The sequence below is a fragment of the Dysidea avara genome, chromosome 4 (assembly GCF_963678975.1).
Source record: "Dysidea avara chromosome 4, odDysAvar1.4, whole genome shotgun sequence".
Lineage (NCBI taxonomy): Eukaryota > Metazoa > Porifera > Demospongiae > Dictyoceratida > Dysideidae > Dysidea > Dysidea avara.
This window is the reverse complement of record NC_089275.1, coordinates 32,884,072-32,903,814: the sequence shown is the minus strand read 5'-3', so window position 1 is coordinate 32,903,814 and position 19,743 is coordinate 32,884,072. Positions and strand designations below refer to the sequence as shown.

Genomic DNA, 19,743 nt, shown 5'->3' with positions numbered 1-19,743 from the left:
TGTTCCTGATAATAAATGTTTAAGGCTGATATCTCTTGCAATAATCAGCCTTTTCAGAATTACCACAGTTGGTTGTGACCTTTCTCACAAGAGTACCATCTGCCTGCTTTTAATATACAATAGTCTACAGAGATTTACTATTATGTTAAGTTGTCGATAATTCATTATCTTTATCATGATAATCACAAAGATATCACGGTAGTCACGTTATCGCCATAATCACACAGCCCTAATATCTTTTTCAAATCTCAATCACAATTGGTAACGATATTGTGGATTTTTTGTCCGTTTGAACATTGTATACTGCATACTTGAAATTAGTGTGTATTATGTAAATACTGCATGGATTATAACACAATATACAATGCTCAGAACAGGATACTTCATTGTTCAAACGGACAGAAAATCCACGGTACCCGAATACATAAAGAGTCCCCTGACTAGAAATTTGTGTTACATCGTTTGGAATATGGTTTATTGTTTATATACCCCACCAACAGGGACTTAAAGTCAACATTCAGTTCCAGTAAGAATGTGTTATCAGGGGCCAAGTTGATGGACTGGATGATACAGAATGAGATAGTACAGAACAGAGAGGAGGGGATGGCCGTAGCCAAAGACCTTTTTGGGATAAAAATGTTAAGACACAGTAAGTGTTGTGTCTAGTGTGTGTGTAGTGTAATGAATTGTTGATAAGAACTTAATTATATGTGTGTATATATTGTAGATGTACATATAACTGTGTAACAAAGAAAATTAAAATTAAATTCCATTGTTTACAGAAAGCATTATTCTTGTACATTACACATGGGGTCTATATATTGCAGTGGCAATCAATTTGTATAGTGACAGGTGCTCATTCAATCGATCATAAGTCACGAGTACAAAATTGGGAGTTGTCTCATTGTATTAACTGGAGAGAATAGTTTTTGGCCTCCATTGTTTCAAGCAACAAGACTGTTCAAACTTGTGATGATGAAGTTATTATCACAACATACTGTACATATGTACATATAAAAAATGCACATAGCTTTAAAGTCAGTCATCCAAGTATACTAATCATTTCTGGTACACTTGCATTACTATCGTAATTGTTTAAAACGTATCTAGCACCATGTATTTGTACCATTTCTATTGCTTGACTATTAAACTACACAAGCATGCTGTATTCAATATTGTTTGGCAAACAAGCTTAAAATGGGCTTTATCCACAATGACGTCACAAGCACAAGATGGTCGCATCATTTGGGGACTAAAGTACAGACATCTATGGAGAAATTGTTTTGATCGTCACTTTTGTAGCAAGATACCAACCAGTAGCCAACAGCTATGGGTATAATGTAACAAAAACCATTGTAAGCGAGCGAAAAATTTTCCAGCATGCTATGCTAATCACTTATTGTATGTATTGCATACCTGTTGCTGTTGCTTAGGATTCAATAGAAGTATACTTTGTTTACAACTTGACTTGCGTGCTCACCTACAGTGTAGTCACAATGAAAACAGAATGAATGACTGCCTTACTTTGTTATGATCATATTTAAAAGAAGAATTAGAATTTTGGCTGTGCCCACTTTGCTGTACTCAATAAAAACAAATAATATTATATTGATAGTATAGTCAACTAATGTACATACTCACATAGGGGTACATCCATCCATGTTGACACATACCTGCTAACATATTGTTTATCTTCCCAAAGTCAATGATGAACAAGGCTTCAAGGACGTTTCTGGGGTATATTATCGGTTCACTCCTGATGATGGACATGATGGTGAATCATCTTCTAAAGCTAAGGTGGACTTGAATTATAGAAAAACCTTTAGTTGTGCAAACATTGAGGTGAGTGGAGTGTGTGTTGTGTGTGTGTGTGTGTGTGTGTGTGTGTGTGTGTGTGTGTGTGTGTGTGTGTGTGTGTGTGTGTGTACTAGTGTGCTTGCATGTGTGTTGTGTGTGTGTGTGTGTACTAGTGTACGTGTATGTGTGTGTGGTATGTTTACATGTACAGTTGTATACTGATATACTGTATAAACACCCTGCAGGTTCCATTTACCTTCAATGATTATGGATTTGAATTGAATTTAGTTGAGCAGAAAGTAAAAGTTTTAGATATAGTTGAGCAAAAATTGAAAGTCGTGAGTGTTACAGACAAAGGACGTGCACAGGTAAGCACACTTAGCACTCAAACATAAAGTCATACACTGTACTGTTTGTGTACAGGCCAGGGGCTTGTGTGAAGGTCAAGTAGTGGTAGGCATTAATGGTAGGATACTCAGTACTAGTGAAAAGAGACACGCCGATTCTATAATCAAAGGATGTGTACGGAACTCATCACCAATTAGCCTGCTCATTGAAAGAGGAAGCAGCTAGTAAGTTCAGGAGTCTATACAGCCTGTATGTACATAATATGCACACATATGTACACTGGTATGCATGTACATTGTTGTTCGTATTATTGTACTTTCTTGTTTAGCATCTGTGACCTTCACATTGGTAGTGATGAGGGGTTGGGGTTTCATATTAAGGGTCACTCTCCGGTGGTCATCTATGCTACTGATCCAGGCCTGCCAGCTGCCAGGGCTGGAGTAGTTCCTGGTAGTTGTATACTAGAGGTATGGCTTGGTGTATGCTGGAGTATAAATGATATGTATTTGTGAAAGTATAGTGCTTTGTAAATATGATTGTTTTATTAGAGTATTTTGAGGTACAACATCTTTGTGGTATATACCAAAAGATACATGTATAGTGTCTCATTGCAAACAAATCTTTTTGTATATTATGGAATTATACAAACATATGTAATCCTTCAATTACTTGACCATAGTATTTGAAGGTAGTTTTTTAGTAACCTGCTCTCGGTGTGTGTTGTTCTGTTCTTTGATGTGGATATACAACTTCTAGCTGCTTATATTTTACTGTTATTCTGAATGGCTGGTCCTTGACCAGAGTGAAATCTTGAAGCTTAATTAATAACTTAACTGAACCCGTAGTGACTGTTTTATTAGAGTATTTCATCCACACAGATACATGTTCTATTATACCATCATACTGTGTTTCCTCACAAGCTTTTATATACATATATATATATCTTTCCCAGCATTTTGACCCAACCTGTAAATGAATAGAGCATTTGTTTGAGATCGGGCATTTATTTTGTGTGACCCCCCCTCTCTCTAACATCAATGCTGTTTAGTGGCATGTAAGTATACATCTTACTTGTCTTCCTATACAACTTATCTGAACACCTGTATCAGGTCAATCACAATAGTGTACAGGTATTGTATTTACTTGGTTAAACATTAGCTTAGTTCATAAAATCGATGTGACAACTATTCGAGTTTGACTACCACTCAATGCTCAAAAACGATGTTGATATTTTTTTTCAAAATCAATTGTGACACCACTCAAGTGCAGCTACTATCGAAGGTACAGTGTTTAACCAAGTAAATACAGTTAAGATGCCAAGCACTTTAATATTAAGTTTGAGGAGTGAAGGTATTATGAATAATCATGTAGTGTCAGCCAGTATACATGCAGTGTCAGCCAGTGTACATGCAGTGTCAGCCAGTGCAGATATGTTTGTATGATTTTTAGGCCTTGACTACAGTTTTTGTAGTCAATATCATACAGTACAATAGTACTGTATAGTAGGGACCACAAAGGTGTAGGCGTGCCCTATGAAAAAGCCTCACTCAAAAACCAGCCTCTCTTTTCTGTAAGGATGATGAAGCAGTATTGGTTAGGTAAAACTAAAACCCAAACATGCCTTCAGATGACTTGAAATGCTTTCAACAAGTTGCTATGATTTTTTTTTAATTATTGAATGGAATTTTCTACTGACTGACTGACTGACCGATGCCTTCAGACAGACGTAACTTGATAATGGCTAAGGCTACAGACTTGATTTTTTCACTGTTAGACATTGCTTCGGTCCGAGAGGTGCTTTTTGGCATACCGCAGTATGTACAGCTGGGACGTGTGGCTCCATTTCTTTCTTTTGATGAAGTATGTATGGGTTCACCAGTTTTATTTTACAAAAAAAAAAGTTACAAACAAGTACACAAAAATTTTTGGAACTTTCAACTAGAGTAGGGACCATAGCACATCGATAAAAAGTACTGAAACAAGCTGGAGTAGTGCACGATATTTAAATCACATTAAAACAATAAGAAGTGTCATTACCCCACTGTGCTCAAGATACCATAATGGAAATGCATAGTAGGGATTAACCATCTCTAAGCTAAGTTTCCAGTAGCTAATAACTTAATCAGTAACTTAGTTGAGCTAACAAAGTAGCGAAACAAAGCCTTTGTTACTCTTTTCCAAGTATTGCTGCAATTGCTCCGTGTGTATTCTAATATATTAGAACACGTGAATCCTTTGTAATTAAATGATAGTGCAGTTGTTCCTCAAGAAATAAGTTTATGACTACTTGGCTTGCTTTTTCATGAAAAGGTTTGGTTGAAAAGCTGTAACAAACATTATACAATTATCGGCCGCCCATGCAATTAATTGCCTTATCAATAAGCTTACAAGAAAACTACCTCGAATCAAGAAATTAGTAATCTACCATGATGTTTATCATGTTTAGCTGTTATACAATGAATATTTTAAAACTGAGATCAATCAATTACTGTGATATTTTAATAGCTAGCTATGTATCACAACAATGAAATTTCTATAATAAACTTGTCTAGGCTTCAATGTATAGTATCGGTATTGGTATCGGCAAATACTGTAATTTCAGTACAAATACTCGTATCGGAAATATCGGTAAAAAGTGGTATCGGTCCATCTCTAGTTTTAAACCGGGATACATGCTCACAGCTGGCTGTGGGTGGTTTCCTGAAATTGGTTTGGCAAGATTCAAAAAATTTGTCTGCATGTCTGTCCAATACCCACGTGAGTAAACAGGCTTTGACCTACAGAAATTGAACCTTCATTCAATGAATAAAGGCTGTTTACGTACTGTATAAAAGCTCAACTTTCTGTTTTTGGCATGTTTACTTGAAGGGGGTGTGACCAGTAACTGAATTCAAGTGAAAACAGTTCAAGTCTACATGCTGTAACAGGTGTATAACAACTGAAAAACAACAGAGCAGGCTTTGTAAGCTACCAGGAATGGTGTATCTTCTCAAGTTGAAAGGGGGAATATCCCCTTTGTATGTGAGCAAAAATTAACAGCAGCCATATGAGGCTTTGTGTAGAGAATTTGCGTATGGAAATACGATAGACAAACTATAAAACAGATGTTTCTGTGTGTAATTTGTTGGTTTGCTTGAGTTGCGCCCCTTAGTGATGCATAGCAGTGTAATTGATGAATTACAAAATAATTGGTGAATTATGAAATACATTTAATTGTAATGTATTGTTGCAAAACAAGGTGAGACACAAAGCTACAGTATTACTTGCTGTGTGGTTAATTTAAATTATACAGAGTTGATTAATTCAAGGGATGCTATTATTTTACTGAATGCCGGGTTTTTTAAAGGTAGCATGGCATCAACTTGTTATTACTATGCTTTAGTACAGAGTTTCTGTTAGTATATCAGTAATGAGAATCATTGCTCCTGTATGGCACATAGATACGTACTGCAATGTATATTGCAAAGTAAGAGGCATGCCATAGCTTAACAACAGTGCCTCATTCAGAAAGCTTATTTCCCACTGTTTCCAGGCATGTAATACTGTGGTATTTTTGCATAGTCAAACTTGTTTTGTACTGCATCTTCCAGATATACTATGCAGCTTCTAACTGTGTTAAGCTGCAGTGTTATTTAGGAAGAACCACAAGCAATGTAGGTAAAGACATACATAATTTTCTCACCAATCAAAACCCTTTCCTTTTCAACTCAGAAGTTGTGCAGTATGAATTCCCTAAATGTGGGGTCGACTAAACGAATACACTGACCCTGACAAGGATGAAACCAGAGAATGTGGTGAAGAGAGTTATAATCCAGTAGCCTTTATTCTTTACATCAGGTCTCCTTGAAACCTTTTATATCAGACACAGCTGACTAAATAGTGTTAGCATCTGCTAGAAATATTAGAAAAGTTGAATTAAAAAAAAAAAACCAACATAAACTGCGACCCTGCCAGGACTCGAACCTGGAATCCCCTGATTCGAAGTCAGGTGCCTTATCCATTAGGCCACAGGGTCAGTTACATATAGAGCTTCTTATCTTTGATACATAAACACACAATCACATATTGGGTGACCACAAGGTTTACTTTTGCTAATTGGTGGTTTACAATGTTTGCACATTCCTTCATATTAGTGGTTACCAAATGCGACTAGTAAGTATGAGCTGTTAATTTGGTTAACTATATAAATTAAATTTTACAACTATTGCATTAACTGGCCCTGTGGCCCAACGGATAAGGCATCTGACTACGAATCAGGGGATTCCAGGTTCGAATCCTGGCAGGGTCGATTTTTTTTTTTTTTGTATTTTCTTTTTTTCATGTGTTTTTAAGCATTTCTCTACTGTATTTATCATAAGTAAAGATTACAGAAAAAGGGTCGTGCACAAACAGCTATAATCCACTAATCGCTCCTAATCGTCCTCTAAAACCCACAACATGTACTATCTTGCAGCACTCTTGCTTACCCTGAGATTTGGTGATGTCATAGCAACTGCTGCTTTTTAACATGCACTGATAAACAATTGTAGTAATGTAAATTCATAAATCCCCGTGCACGTGTACAAATTCTCTCTGGCTAAAGCTTTCCTCGACATTTCTCATTTGCTATATTGAGCTTAGCTAACAACCATTTAACCCTTAAACCCGCAGAAAACTTTTTGGAAAAGTGTGTTTACACAATATGGGCATGCATGGCGACACTAAGTGGGGTAACTTAAATCTTACAGCCTACAAATACACATAGATTAAAAGTGTGTTTACTGGGCTACTTGGAGAAGGTTAAATGAACACTGTAACTACAGTGGCTTACTTGTTATGAAGCGGTGAACAGCGACAAATCATGTCTCCGTGTTTCTAAATTCTTGCCACGTGTTTAATTTCGATTGTGGGTTTACTCACGTGAGTCATATATGACCTGATGCAGAATTTCACGAAGAGTTGAATGAAAGTTGTTGCAAAGTGACAGGATCAATTACCATCGAGTTATCAACCATTTTATAAAATGTATGTAAAGGGTTTACGTGTTTCCTTACCAAAAAGTAATTTTCACAGCTAGTTTTGTCTTCACCATTTAGCATTAGGGTAAAACCCTAGGTATCATTTTGATCCTTGTTACATCATGGTAGAATGACATAAAGTGCATAGCCGTAGGATGGATGCTTCAAAAGTTACAGCACTTTGTGCAAAGCATGCGTATTTATTAAGTGTAAATCCAGTTTTCTGGATTATGCGGGTTTAAGGGATTTAAACTTATAAGCAGCTCCGTTGCTTAGCTGGCTTTGACCTCGGCTCTGACTTAGTGGTTTATCTAATTGGCTCAATGCATTCAAGATACAAAAAGTAAGCAATTTACCATTTTGTGTACTCAACGCCCTATATAGTTCGTAACTACTGAAGTGCGTTTTAATACTTCGACATCTTAACCACTCCCAGCCTATCGCTTACGTATGTGCCACAAATAAATTTTGAGTATATACTACCAGTAACAATAATTATAGAGCCATGCTAAAAGAAATAAAGTATAGTTTACAGCGTTGTTCCAAACACTGTTTCCAACTGTCCTGGCCCCTCCACTCATGCTCCAGCACTAAAAGACAAACAATAATGTGTAAGCCAACTAGCTATAGCTTCACTATGTCACATACCTAGCCTAACCATATTACAGCACACAGCTTTAACACCACTTCTATCCCACTTACTTAAGGCATACATCAAAGTAAACAACTTGCCATACACACCATAAAATCTTTATGTTCAGCAAAATTTGAAGCCATACACAACTGATATGCTTGTTAACACATTGTTTGTGACCTTGACTACTTCAAAGTGTGGGATAGAAGCTAGTTAAACCCCACCTACACTTGTAGGATATCTAGTTATCAACACCTCGCTATGATATCCTTGGTGGGGTTTAACTATAACTTCTACTTCTTCCTTCTTCTGCTCCTCTGATCCAAAGTGTCACTTGATGAAAGACATTTAGTCAGAAATACATGTTGTGGCTGATTAAAACTGTTCTTTTCTACATATGTGACTATAAAGACATTTAATGTCTGTTACCACTAATTCATACAAACACACACAATGGTGTATTTGTGTATATGTTAAAGCATTGCCACAAGTGCTATATGAATAATAAAGTACGAGACATGCAGCCGAAATGCTAATAAAGGCCAAGCACCGAGTGCTTTATTTTGTCATATAGCACAAGCTAGGCAATGCTTTAAATGATTTATGGAACTTTCTAGTCGTGTAGCTTCACTAGGACTCGTAATTAACACATGTTGCACAAACCATTAGCAGCCTGAATGCACACCAACTAGCCTTAATAAAGTAACTCATGTGTAGTTAACCATATTTTGGCATAGTAGACGTTCATCACGTTTTTAGTCAAAACCCACAATCGATTCTATTGTGACACATGGTGAAATAATTATGTGATATCTCCAGGACTTGTCCGTTTACACTAACAAGCGTAACGACAACGTTACCTTCTCCCACCCATCACTGAAGCATTTAGGTATGTCTATAAAAGCAATCCAGTGGTAGAACCCGTATTGGCTGGGGTGATTAGTCGTACTGGCATGAGTGCCGCAGGCTAGCCTGCTTTAAAGGCACATGGGCAACTATGCTTTATTTCCCACAAAGAGTACTTTATTGCAAAAAAAGCACTCTTTGTAGCACAATAAAGCACTCTTTGTGGGCATTATATGGGCAATAAAGCACTGTTTGTCTTAAAGTGTACTTTATGAAATTTAGAGTACACTTTTCCCTTTGATCTCACCCACGCAAAATTCTATAACCATAATTACATTATTATGAATTCACTAACCCATAATATTATGTTTTTTTTCCCACCAAGTGCCAGGCATACTGTATAATCGAAAGAGATGTCTAGTGATGTCTTTATCCTTGATACTATGGATAGCTCAAAAACATTCAGTTTGTGTGTTAATATAGGACAGAGGCCACCGGTTTTCTTTAATTACAAATACTGCATCTAGTACATGTAAGTATGAGCTGTTAATGTGATAACTATATAAATTATAATTTACCTTTATTGTATCAACTGGCCCTGTGGCCCAACGGATAAGGCATCTGACTACGAATCAGGGGATTCCAGGTTCAAATCCTGGCAGGGTCAATTTTTTCCCCCTTTTTTTTCTCATGGTTTTAAGCATTTCTATACTTTACGTATCAAAGTAAAGATTATGACAATTAATGCATCCATCAGTAAGTATCGTACAGTACAGTAGCACTGTGTCAAAAAGTTTCTAGCCTAAAATATCACCCTAAAAACCAGCCTCAGTTTTCAGCTTGGCAGTGCAATCAAGGCTAAAAATGTCTTCAGAGTGACCCTAATTGCTACCTTATAATAGTCTCCTTAGCATCATAATACCCAGAATCCACTTGCTTTCTATTTTCGTAACTGACAACCTACACCCGAGGTGTAAAGTATATACTTAGTACCTAGTGTGAACAGTCTGACTTGATACGTAGCTGGCTTTTTTACACAGTCTGTGTACTGTACCATACTACATACCTTCTCCCTGGTACATCCATTGGCAACGTTGCATTAAACAAACAAAAACAAGTCAAAACTATTGGACTTTTGCATGTGTGTATCTACGTAGTAAAACATCTGCTGTCTTCTATACAATTACTATTACTCATATCACTAATATAGTTCCTACTGCAATGTTAAGTATGTAGCTTGCGAGAATAGCAGGTACTGTATGGTTTGTAGCCAAGTGTTGCCTTTATGTTGTTGTACAGTGTGGTTACTAACTGATATTGTCTACTACGTATTAAAGGTGTAACGTAGTATATAATTTTGTGAATGTCTTCACCATTTATCATTTGTTATTGTGAGGATAATAGGATACTTTATTCAAGGCATAGTTTGGCATTAATTTAGTATGACATACGTGTCTTTCAAATTGTCTGGCCCTGTGGCCTACATGTGACTGTGAATTAGGGCTGGGCGATACTGCCATTTTAGTATCATGATCAGTACTAAAGCTAGAGCTGGGCAGTAGTAAAATAATATCGAGTATCGAGATATAAATTTTCAAATTGTATGGTGATATTTAGCCTCCACACAATCGTGATGGATGTAACACTTCTAAATGACTACTAAGTAGTTCTATTCATGAACCATATTCTTGCCTTTGCACAAGAAAGGTGTAAACAATGTATAAATTAGCAAGTTTGTTCACAAAATTCTCAATTGTACAAGCAGCTAATTACTGATCTGTCATTTAGATACTATCGTGATACATATCGTTATCGTGACATTTTCATTACTATCGATCATCTTGTGAAAAATTTGCTATCACCCACCTCTAACTAAAGCCACTATTCATGATACTGAATAGTTCACAATAATTACAAATTAGCTGGTGCTACATAGTGTATTGCTCCAGGAAGTCTTTAAAAGTAGCATCAAGCTAGCCACTATCATCCTTGTTTACAGTAACAGTTATTGTAACACATGCTTTGAGGTTATGTTATGGTGTTCATACCTCTCTGCAGGGGTAACCAGGTTATGACTTACAAGGATTCTTAGCCTAGTACTGTATAACAAATGGATTTTTAATGACAGTAATCAGTGTTGGGAGTAATGCGTTACATAAGTAACGCGTTACGTAATATTATTACTTTTGTGGTAACAAAGTAATATAACGAAATACGCTATGAAAACAGGTAATATAACGCAAGATACTTTACTTACAAACGTAACGCGTTACCTAATTAATATAATTACTGTAACGAGTCTAATATGACGTAATATTATTACTAAAAGTAACAAAGTTACTAATCTCATTAGTAATCCTCTGAGTAACGCCTAACCACAATGGAGTAACGAGGCTTATTGAATGAAGCTTATTCACTAGCTTCTTACTTATAACCAAGATTTGTACATTGTCCAACAATGCAATCATGTCACGTGATAAGGTGGTAGTTTCACACGTGACAGCTTAAGGCTGTGGACACAAAGTAATATAATATGTAATATTATTACAGTTACTTTATTTTATGGGTAATATGTAACTGTAACTAAATAGTTCTGTTGCAAGTAATAAGTAATATGTAACTAGTTACTTTTACAAAGTAACTTGCCCAACACTGACAGTAATGTACAGGCATGGTATCACAATAGTAATAAAGTATCGCGATATCGATACTTTCAAAGTATCGCGACATATTGGTAAAACGATAATATCACTCAGCCCTACTGTGAATCAGGGGGTTCCAGGTTCAGGTCATTTTTGTCTACTTTACAATAGTAAATCACAATTGTTGACTAGTTATTAGAGATGACAATTGTTTTCTGCACATATTTATGGTACATTATGTGGAGTTGAGGGTGTCTGTTTTGAAGTATAATATTTGTATGAGCAATTGATATGCATACTTACCAAAATTAAGTTTTGTGTATGTATGTATGTACATACGTGTGTGGAAATATTTTGACTTGAATTTATTACACTCCTAGGTTAATGGTAATAAGATGATGCAACTGGGACATGATGATGTTGTCAAGGAGATTAGAAAGAGTCTCAGTGTTAAGAGTAACGGATTACATTTACGTTTGGCGCAACCAGGACTGGAACATGTTATGGAGTATCGATTTGAGAGTAATGAGAGTCAACAATTGTTATGTTATGAACATATGTTTGAGGCTCTTTGTACCTTCTCTGTACCTGCTCAAGTGAGTATGTCTGTGTCTCTGTGTGTACGTAGTGTACACATGAACGTATGTATTTGGTGCGTGTATAGTATGTACATGTAAAGAATTTTTTTATCGTAGCGTAATCTCCCAATTATCGGCACATGTATTTTCAATTATCGGCACAAGATTATGTATAGTGCTTCAATAATTTACGGCATCTCTTAAACAGGTGGTGAACTTAATTCGAGTTGAAAACTGTCCTACTAACTGTAGAAAATGTTTACTATTTGTTTTGTTTGGTTGATATAGACCAGTACCAGTGTTGGGGGCACTAGTGAGCAAGATTCCACGAAGCGAAAGTGTGTCTAGAACGGGTCTAGTAAAGGATGGAGAAGGGGAAGACCACGTTCATGCTCAGCTCCAGCAGTTTAACATCAAGCAACACCCCGAAGAAGTGAAAGTAGTGGACAGATGACAGCATTTGCTCCGCCAGTGACACCATTAAGGGCAGGCAAATGTGTGGCAAGTGGCACTAAAACAGTACAATGTTTTTAGACACCACAAGATAGAACGGGGGGAAGGTTGTTCAAGGTGCTAATTCTGGTCTAAGCCATGTTTATCACATACTGAATGGTAGAGCTTTTAGTGTATACTCAGACTGCTAAAGCAGGGTATAATCAGTGTAGAAAGCAAGTTCAAATGATTTGCAAACCACTGAAGGTGAGACATCTGACACTTCTAGTGCTAGAGAACCACTTCAGTCATCTGTAGGTGTTTCAACAACTGGTGGAAGTGTACCTGGTGTTACTTCAGTGTGCTGACCACAAGGGTGAATTAACACTCATACATCAGTTAGTACAGTATGTCCCGGGTTCCCACTTGGCAACAGCTCTTGAGCTTGTCCACATGCTACTGGTTCTCAAGCACTTACAAGTGAAGAGTGCACCTTTCTAACTTGAAAAGAAATGAAAAGGAAGAGAACAGTAGAAAAGAAAGAAAGGAAGCTGTTAAACTGGCATGAGACCCAAAAAGTGTCAAAGCAGCAAGAAGGGTAGCTGAGGGAGAGTAAAGTAGATCAATTAACAGTGTTGCTAATACCGTTAGCAACAAGAGGCAATGTACTGAAGGAGACAATGACAGTGATCATTTTATGAAGGTTTAGTTTCCTGTGTTGAGTTATTGCATCCTTCAACCTGTTCAGTACAAGACAACACTGTAAATAACGAACTGTTGGCACTACCAATCCTAGTGTTATGTATGTTTTTGGATTATGAAGAGAACCACATAGACCAGATTTCTGACACTGCTTATCCTGATAATCAGTGTTGAGCATGTTTCTCAGATTTATGAAGAGAACCGCATGGATTTCTTTTGAGTACAATGTGTTTGTGAGACATGGGTACATGAATACTGGTATTCCAAAATAGTTGTGGACAAATCTGGAAGGGAACTGATTTGTCCTTACTGTGTTATATTGCTGTGTATTGTAGATTCCAAATTAGATGTTACTGTTGTATTATAGACTCCATGTCACATAATAGTATGTTATCGTAACTTTTTATTTTGTTATATACAGAGGTGTTGTTGTTGTTTTTTTGTTGTTGTTTTTTAAATGTAACTCCAATGTAAAGCGTTTTATAGCTGTGGTTTTTTTTAGGAATAAATTGGTGTGGTTGGCAAAGTGTGGGGGATTTTTGGGATTTTTTTAGGCTTGCAAGGTTAGTAAATGGACAGTTAATTGGGGAAGTGCCGATAATTGAAGCATTAATCATAATGGAGTGCCGATAATAGAGTATGCATGCCGATAATTGAAATTGTTTGTCAGTACTTACGCGTCTGTAACTGTCTATCAGATTAAGGCATGCACTTGTAACCAGAGTATTTTGTAGAGGCGCTTTAAACATGTCTGACGATATGAAGTTTTAATATGTGCGACGTTCTTGCCATAAGTTACGAGGTTAGACAGTTCATGTGCCGATAATTGAGAGATTACGCTACGTCATGTGTTACATTTATACATGTGTTCTTATATGTGCCATGTGTAACACTACAACATACTGTATTGAATGTGGTTTCATTCTACAGCTTCTGTTTTTGTTTGGCACCAACATGGCCAAGTTTGCTGAAGATATTAACCAGTTTAGATCGGATGATCTTAAAATTGCTCACTTTGTGGATGAGCTCAACAAAGTTGTAACTACCACTAATAAGGTACATGCATAATAGTTTTGAATTGTTGTAGAATTATATACAATATGTTGTAGAGATTTGTACTGTACGGTACAGACTTAATGCACTTGTGAGGGCACCAATCACAAGTGTGGCAGCCATTTTGTGCCATGCTGCTCGATGCTCTAGAGTTTCATTGAGTCAAGCATTTGTGTATTGTAAGTCGAGCAATTTGCCTATGCAACACTCTTAATTTTTGTGGTGCCTAACTGGTATTCCTACTGTATAGATACAGCTACACAGTATTGTAGCTACTTATTCTTTAACTTTATTATTCCGCTTTGTCAGTAGAAAGTCATATCAACTATAAAGAAAGTTTCTTTAAAATCTGAAAGCTCTTCAACTGCTAACCGACTCCGGGACCAAGAGCAACCGGGTGCTACAAAATTACAATCCAAGTATATATTGTATCTAATATTTTCATACAGATTATGTACATTGTTTATTTATAAGTAATGGTGCTCTCAGAACAATAAAATGTGTGTTATTATACTTTAGGATATTTATTTATCGCTTCTTCTTTGGCTTTGGCCTCGTCTTTAATGACTTTATCAGCAGATCTCTGACACCTCTAGGTGTATGTATGCCTGCATCAATTGTTCTTGTCAATATCTACATAATAATAATAAACTTTACAGTGTACATATACATACATACATACATACATACATACATACATACATACATACATACATACATACATACATACATACATACATACATACATACATACATACATACATACATACATACATACATACATACATACATACATACATACATACATACATACATACATACATACATACATACATACATACATACATACATACATACATACATACATACATACAAGTTACAGATGTTGGTATGATAGAATCGGGACACGTGGCAGCACACTGATGGTCCACTGACATCCTGTGTCAGTGGCCGGAAGCTAAATTGTAGTAGTGATTGACTACAAAGTTTACTTACTTGATTACTTAAAGGGGGGGAAATTAACAGTTAAAGGGAGTTGAAGTTAGGTTAGTGAGGAATCTTTGAACACTTTGAGCATGGACATAGAAATGAAAAAGAGCAGGTGTTGTTGGAGGTGAAATTGGCAGTGAAATGATTCCACAGATAATCTAAAAGTTTGGCATTTATCTTGAGTGGGTTGTCCTGGTAGTTGATAACGGGAAGAGAATTCCAGATACGAGGAAGCCGGTTAAAACAGAAGTTACTAGTATATACGAACTTTATTCTTACTGCATATTTGGCAGTGTGTTTGTTGTCTGTTAACTAGTTGGCTGTCAATAATCAGTCACCATCCACAGACTACGTATGAGACAGAATTGCATCTGTAGCAAAAATGCAGAGTTTAAATATTCTATAGGCTTACAGGAAAAATGCAAGAGTTTAAACAGTCCAGGCTTACAAAGTTGGAGATTTTAGTGAGTCTCTTATTCAAGCGTTGCTGTAGCCAATTGAGCACTTGGTCAAATGTATACTCAACTGTTCAAACACAGCTCGAATGCTCAGCAAGTGTTTGAGCTCAATTGCTTGCACTTGCTCTCGAGTATGACATTGTATTATATTTGTTCTATATGTACAGTATGATTACATAGTAGATTGTACACTGCTGATTTGTCTTTTTTCCAATACAGCATGCCACTACTCTCAAACTACATAGCCAGTCTCGGTGGCCATCATATAAGCCATATGGTGTACAGTCTAACAAGTTATTGGATGGATGTCCGACTAACTGCCACACCCACGTGTTGACGGTGACAACCACCGATGATGGGAATGACCTGATTGAGTCAATGGAAGTGTCTCAGAATGGAACAATGGAAAATGGTATGTGCGTGCATAGGTATCTGGGTGGTGATACACATTGTACACAACTTTTTTCATCATACAGTAGCTTTAAGTTTGGATGCATAGTGCTATTTGTGTATCATGGATGTGTGTTCATATACATTTTTTTGTATGTGTACATATCGTCTACCTTGTACACAAGTCTCCTGTATTAACTATTACCCCTTGTCACAGGATGGGAGAGTGAACTACAAGACTGCACCAGATATGTGTTCACTACCATGGCAGCTCCTTCATTGTTTACTGGTTCACAAAAGGTATATACTATACCAACTCGAAATTCAGCATACATTTATGTAATGTACTGTACCTACAGTAGGACCCATACGTATCTCTTTTGTAAGTTTCATATATAACATCAGTATGTACTGTTGTATTCATGGGGACTGCATGACATACTGTAAAACAGTCTAAACGGTGAAACATTAATGAATTTGAGGATTTAGTTTGCAGTTTGTCAATTTTACATTCTTCGTATTCAGTAATGCAAACACTGAAGAAGAGAAAATTATTTTGTTTTTTCTGCATCAAATATTGTGCTATACAATATCAAGGGGTTCATACAGGTTTTCTCAATTGAATTTGTTACCTTTGTAATTGACTTCATCCCTAGAGTTAGTCACTTTTAAAGTAGAATTTGTCCCATTTGTAATTGAACTTGTCACTTTTGCATTACAATTCGTCACGTTTGCATAAGAATTCATCATAATTACACTGACTTCCTTAAACTAACCGCTCATCACAAGGTGGATCATTTTCACCATGGAGAATACCACGAGAGACACTACAAGGTAACTGAAGCTAGTATGCGAAGCCATTTGAGCTAATTAGCCTGTTCGCTAGTGACCACACCCATCACCAATGGTGAACCGCAATTGCAAATGCTGTTGATGAAGCTGAAGCAGAAGAATTATTGCCTTATATAGAGAGTTGTTTGCAACAGTTATACTTCAACAAGATCATGAAGCACCTACTACATCATCTTGTTTTCGTGTTTACTGCAGCTACCAATCTTGTCATGGACGAATTGTTGTGCAAACGTGATGAATTCTAATGAATTCTAATGCTAAAGCGACTAATTCAATTGTAAATGGGACAAATTCTACTGCAAAAGTGACGAACTCTACTGCAAACGGGACACAGTCAATTGCAAAGGTGACGAATTCAATTGCAAAAACCTGTATACAAATATTATGAACTCTTGACAATCCTAGAGGTGTGCGATAATGGTATGTATGTATAACCTATATCTCGATAAGTGACAATCGCTTTATCTCAATAACTCGATAATATAGGACTGTTTTGTAAACACAGTTTGTACATACGTGTTTGTTGACATTAAGTCTGTTAAGCCAGAAATTGTATCACTTCCCCAACTAGTTTAACACATTTCCACAAGTTTCCCATCTGACTGTAGTTGATCTACAAAGATTTACTATTTTATTGATAAGCACATTTGTTACCTTACTTATGATAGAAGATTTAGGTATCTAGATAATCTTTTATCTAAATTATCTCCCAGCCCTATACAATACAGCAGTGATTACACACACACAACAGCTTTTCACACTATCGTACCATTGTTTAATGTGTGTTTATATTTTCCTCACTACAGCTCAGTGAAGCAGAGCTGGTACAACTACAAACTGTCAAAGAACAGTTAGCACTACTGGTACATGTCACTGAAGAATTACGAGCTGATGAGGAATATATTGAGAAGTGAGTACAAGAGTGAACTGCTTACAACAATTACGGACAGTCACTATGTCTCAAACATTTATTCTATCAAGAGTTCATAAGTTCCTCACACAAATGTTATAAACTTTTGATTGTACTGTAAAATTATGCTTGTACAAACATGTATGCATGTACGTAGTTTTCCTACACCAGTTAGTGGAGTGTTTACTTTATATCTCTAAATTAAGGATATGCGTACAATAAAATCTTATTGTTGTCTATGGTAATTTCCACAGTTGCAGAGCAGTATAATAATATTATGTATATACACTGTGTGTGTTGTGTCACTTTGTAGTAGTAAGTCACTGTTGATAGTTGTCTTTTCTAAGCAGTCCAGCTGTATCATGGGATGTGTCTGTTGTACATATTGTAGTGTGTACAATGTGATATGTAATGATGATGTTATTTTCTCCTTCAGGTTAGTAAATGAGTCGAAGATGTTTAGTGGTTCTAAGAATCAACTTGGTGTGGTAAGTGAATCAGTTGTGTATATGTATGTATGTTTGCTGCATATGAAGATGTTATATTGTCACATAGTTACATACAATGTATATATTTACAGAGTATGAGTCATTTCGGGATAAAGTCCCTGACTAGAGGAATGTTACCACCAACTCCGGAGAACAGTCCATTAACTGGTAGAAGATTATCAGAGTCATTCCCGGGACTTACGCCTGATGCTAGTCCCATGATGGACAGACGTCGAGCAACGTCAATATCAGACCCTCAACCATTACTGAGACTAGTGGTACAAGGAATGGTGTTAAAGGTGTGTACATGCACACTTCAATGTACCCATATAGTCTACCATGTACGCACGCACACACACACACACACACACACACACACACACACACACACACACACACACACACACACACACACACACACACACACACACACACACACACACACACACACACACACACACAGCACACAATACACACACACACGTGTGTACACTAAATGACATGTCTAGTATGTCCAACATACGTACACATCATCATCATATTTTCCGTTACAGCTACCCAAGATACTTTCTTTACTAAAACACCAAACAATTAAACATGCATTCAAAGAGACAGTGAAATTTTCCAAAGATTATCATGGATATCATCGTAAGAAATATATGTGTATAGTATGTTGTAGTTACAAGATAATATGAAGGAACAATATTTTATGTGCTACATATACATACACATAAATGCTCAGATCATATTAGTTCAATTGTGCGTATCACCACATTGAATCCTATGGGACAAGGGAGTATGTAACTCTGTAAATAGTAAAATTCAACATGGCTGCTGTGTACTGTAAAAGTAACTTTTAAATTCCTTACTAGAACATAAGGTGTAGGTACATGCTCAAATATGTTCATTAATTTTCTCCAGTTAACCATTCCAAGCTTTGTCTTCAGCCTTCCCATAATGTTATCAGTGTATGGAGTTGCATGCTGTCTTGTCCACAGGATGTGATGCACTCCTAATATCATAACTTACAATGTGTCATCCTGTATGTACATTACAATAGAACTATTAGGAAGGTTGGAAGAAGACAGTACACAGTTATCACATGATTTAGAGGATAGTTGTATGCACCCATCTGATTCTACAATAACTGCTGCGAAAAATTTTGTTGCTTGTGTCAATAAGCACATCAAAGGTATGTGTATGTTAAGATTAATAATCTACTCAAGTATACACATGTGTATGGGTATGGGTACACACATATAACACACACACACACATACTAGAGCTGGGCGGTACACAATTTTTAAAGTCGGTACGGTATTTTATAAAATATCACGGTATAAATAACTATCTCAGTATTTTGTCAACACATAGTTACATACAAACATCCTCATAGAAGTATAGTAATAAGTCATGTTTAGTTATCTCAAGTGTAACAACAAACAGTATACTAGGATCAAATATATGTAATTGCTTTTACTGTGGACTGACTGTCACTTCTTCTATAAGTTTTTAGCTAAAAATGTCAGCATGTTGACCTGAGCTGGTTTTAAACGTGTATGTTTATGTGTAACAATATTCCCAGATGTGCTAAATGTGCATTCTGAAGCAATGCTTGACGCAGGA

General features: G+C 36.5%; 1 protein-coding gene, 1 long non-coding RNA gene and 3 other non-coding genes across 5 annotated transcripts in view; 4 read left to right on the top strand and 1 right to left on the bottom strand.

Moving 5' to 3' along the window:
* Positions 1-19,743, top strand: part of LOC136254715 (phosphatidylinositol 3,4,5-trisphosphate-dependent Rac exchanger 2 protein-like) — a 42,318-nt gene that overhangs the window by 8,332 nt on the left and 14,243 nt on the right. Inside the window, exons 13-26 of the mRNA XM_066047450.1 lie at positions 501-649; positions 1,703-1,842; positions 2,043-2,165; positions 2,221-2,369; positions 2,474-2,612; positions 11,645-11,860; positions 13,907-14,032; positions 15,697-15,889; positions 16,085-16,167; positions 17,526-17,629; positions 18,066-18,117; positions 18,210-18,416; positions 18,672-18,765; positions 19,178-19,309. Of these exons, the coding sequence (XP_065903522.1) occupies positions 501-649; positions 1,703-1,842; positions 2,043-2,165; positions 2,221-2,369; positions 2,474-2,612; positions 11,645-11,860; positions 13,907-14,032; positions 15,697-15,889; positions 16,085-16,167; positions 17,526-17,629; positions 18,066-18,117; positions 18,210-18,416; positions 18,672-18,765; positions 19,178-19,309 (1,907 nt within the window). The remainder of the gene's footprint in view (positions 1-500; positions 650-1,702; positions 1,843-2,042; positions 2,166-2,220; positions 2,370-2,473; positions 2,613-11,644; positions 11,861-13,906; positions 14,033-15,696; positions 15,890-16,084; positions 16,168-17,525; positions 17,630-18,065; positions 18,118-18,209; positions 18,417-18,671; positions 18,766-19,177; positions 19,310-19,743) is intronic.
* On the bottom strand, positions 6,088-6,160 carry Trnar-ucg (transfer RNA arginine (anticodon UCG)). Its single transcript has one exon. It is a non-coding gene; the product is annotated as a tRNA-Arg (tRNA).
* On the top strand, positions 6,361-6,433 carry Trnar-acg (transfer RNA arginine (anticodon ACG)). The gene has a single exon. It is a non-coding gene; the product is annotated as a tRNA-Arg (tRNA).
* Trnar-acg (transfer RNA arginine (anticodon ACG)) lies at positions 9,217-9,289 on the top strand. The gene has a single exon. It is a non-coding gene; the product is annotated as a tRNA-Arg (tRNA).
* LOC136254718 (uncharacterized) lies at positions 11,888-13,439 on the top strand. The gene is made up of 2 exons (XR_010700700.1): positions 11,888-12,541; positions 12,593-13,439. It is a non-coding gene; the product is annotated as an uncharacterized lncRNA (long non-coding RNA).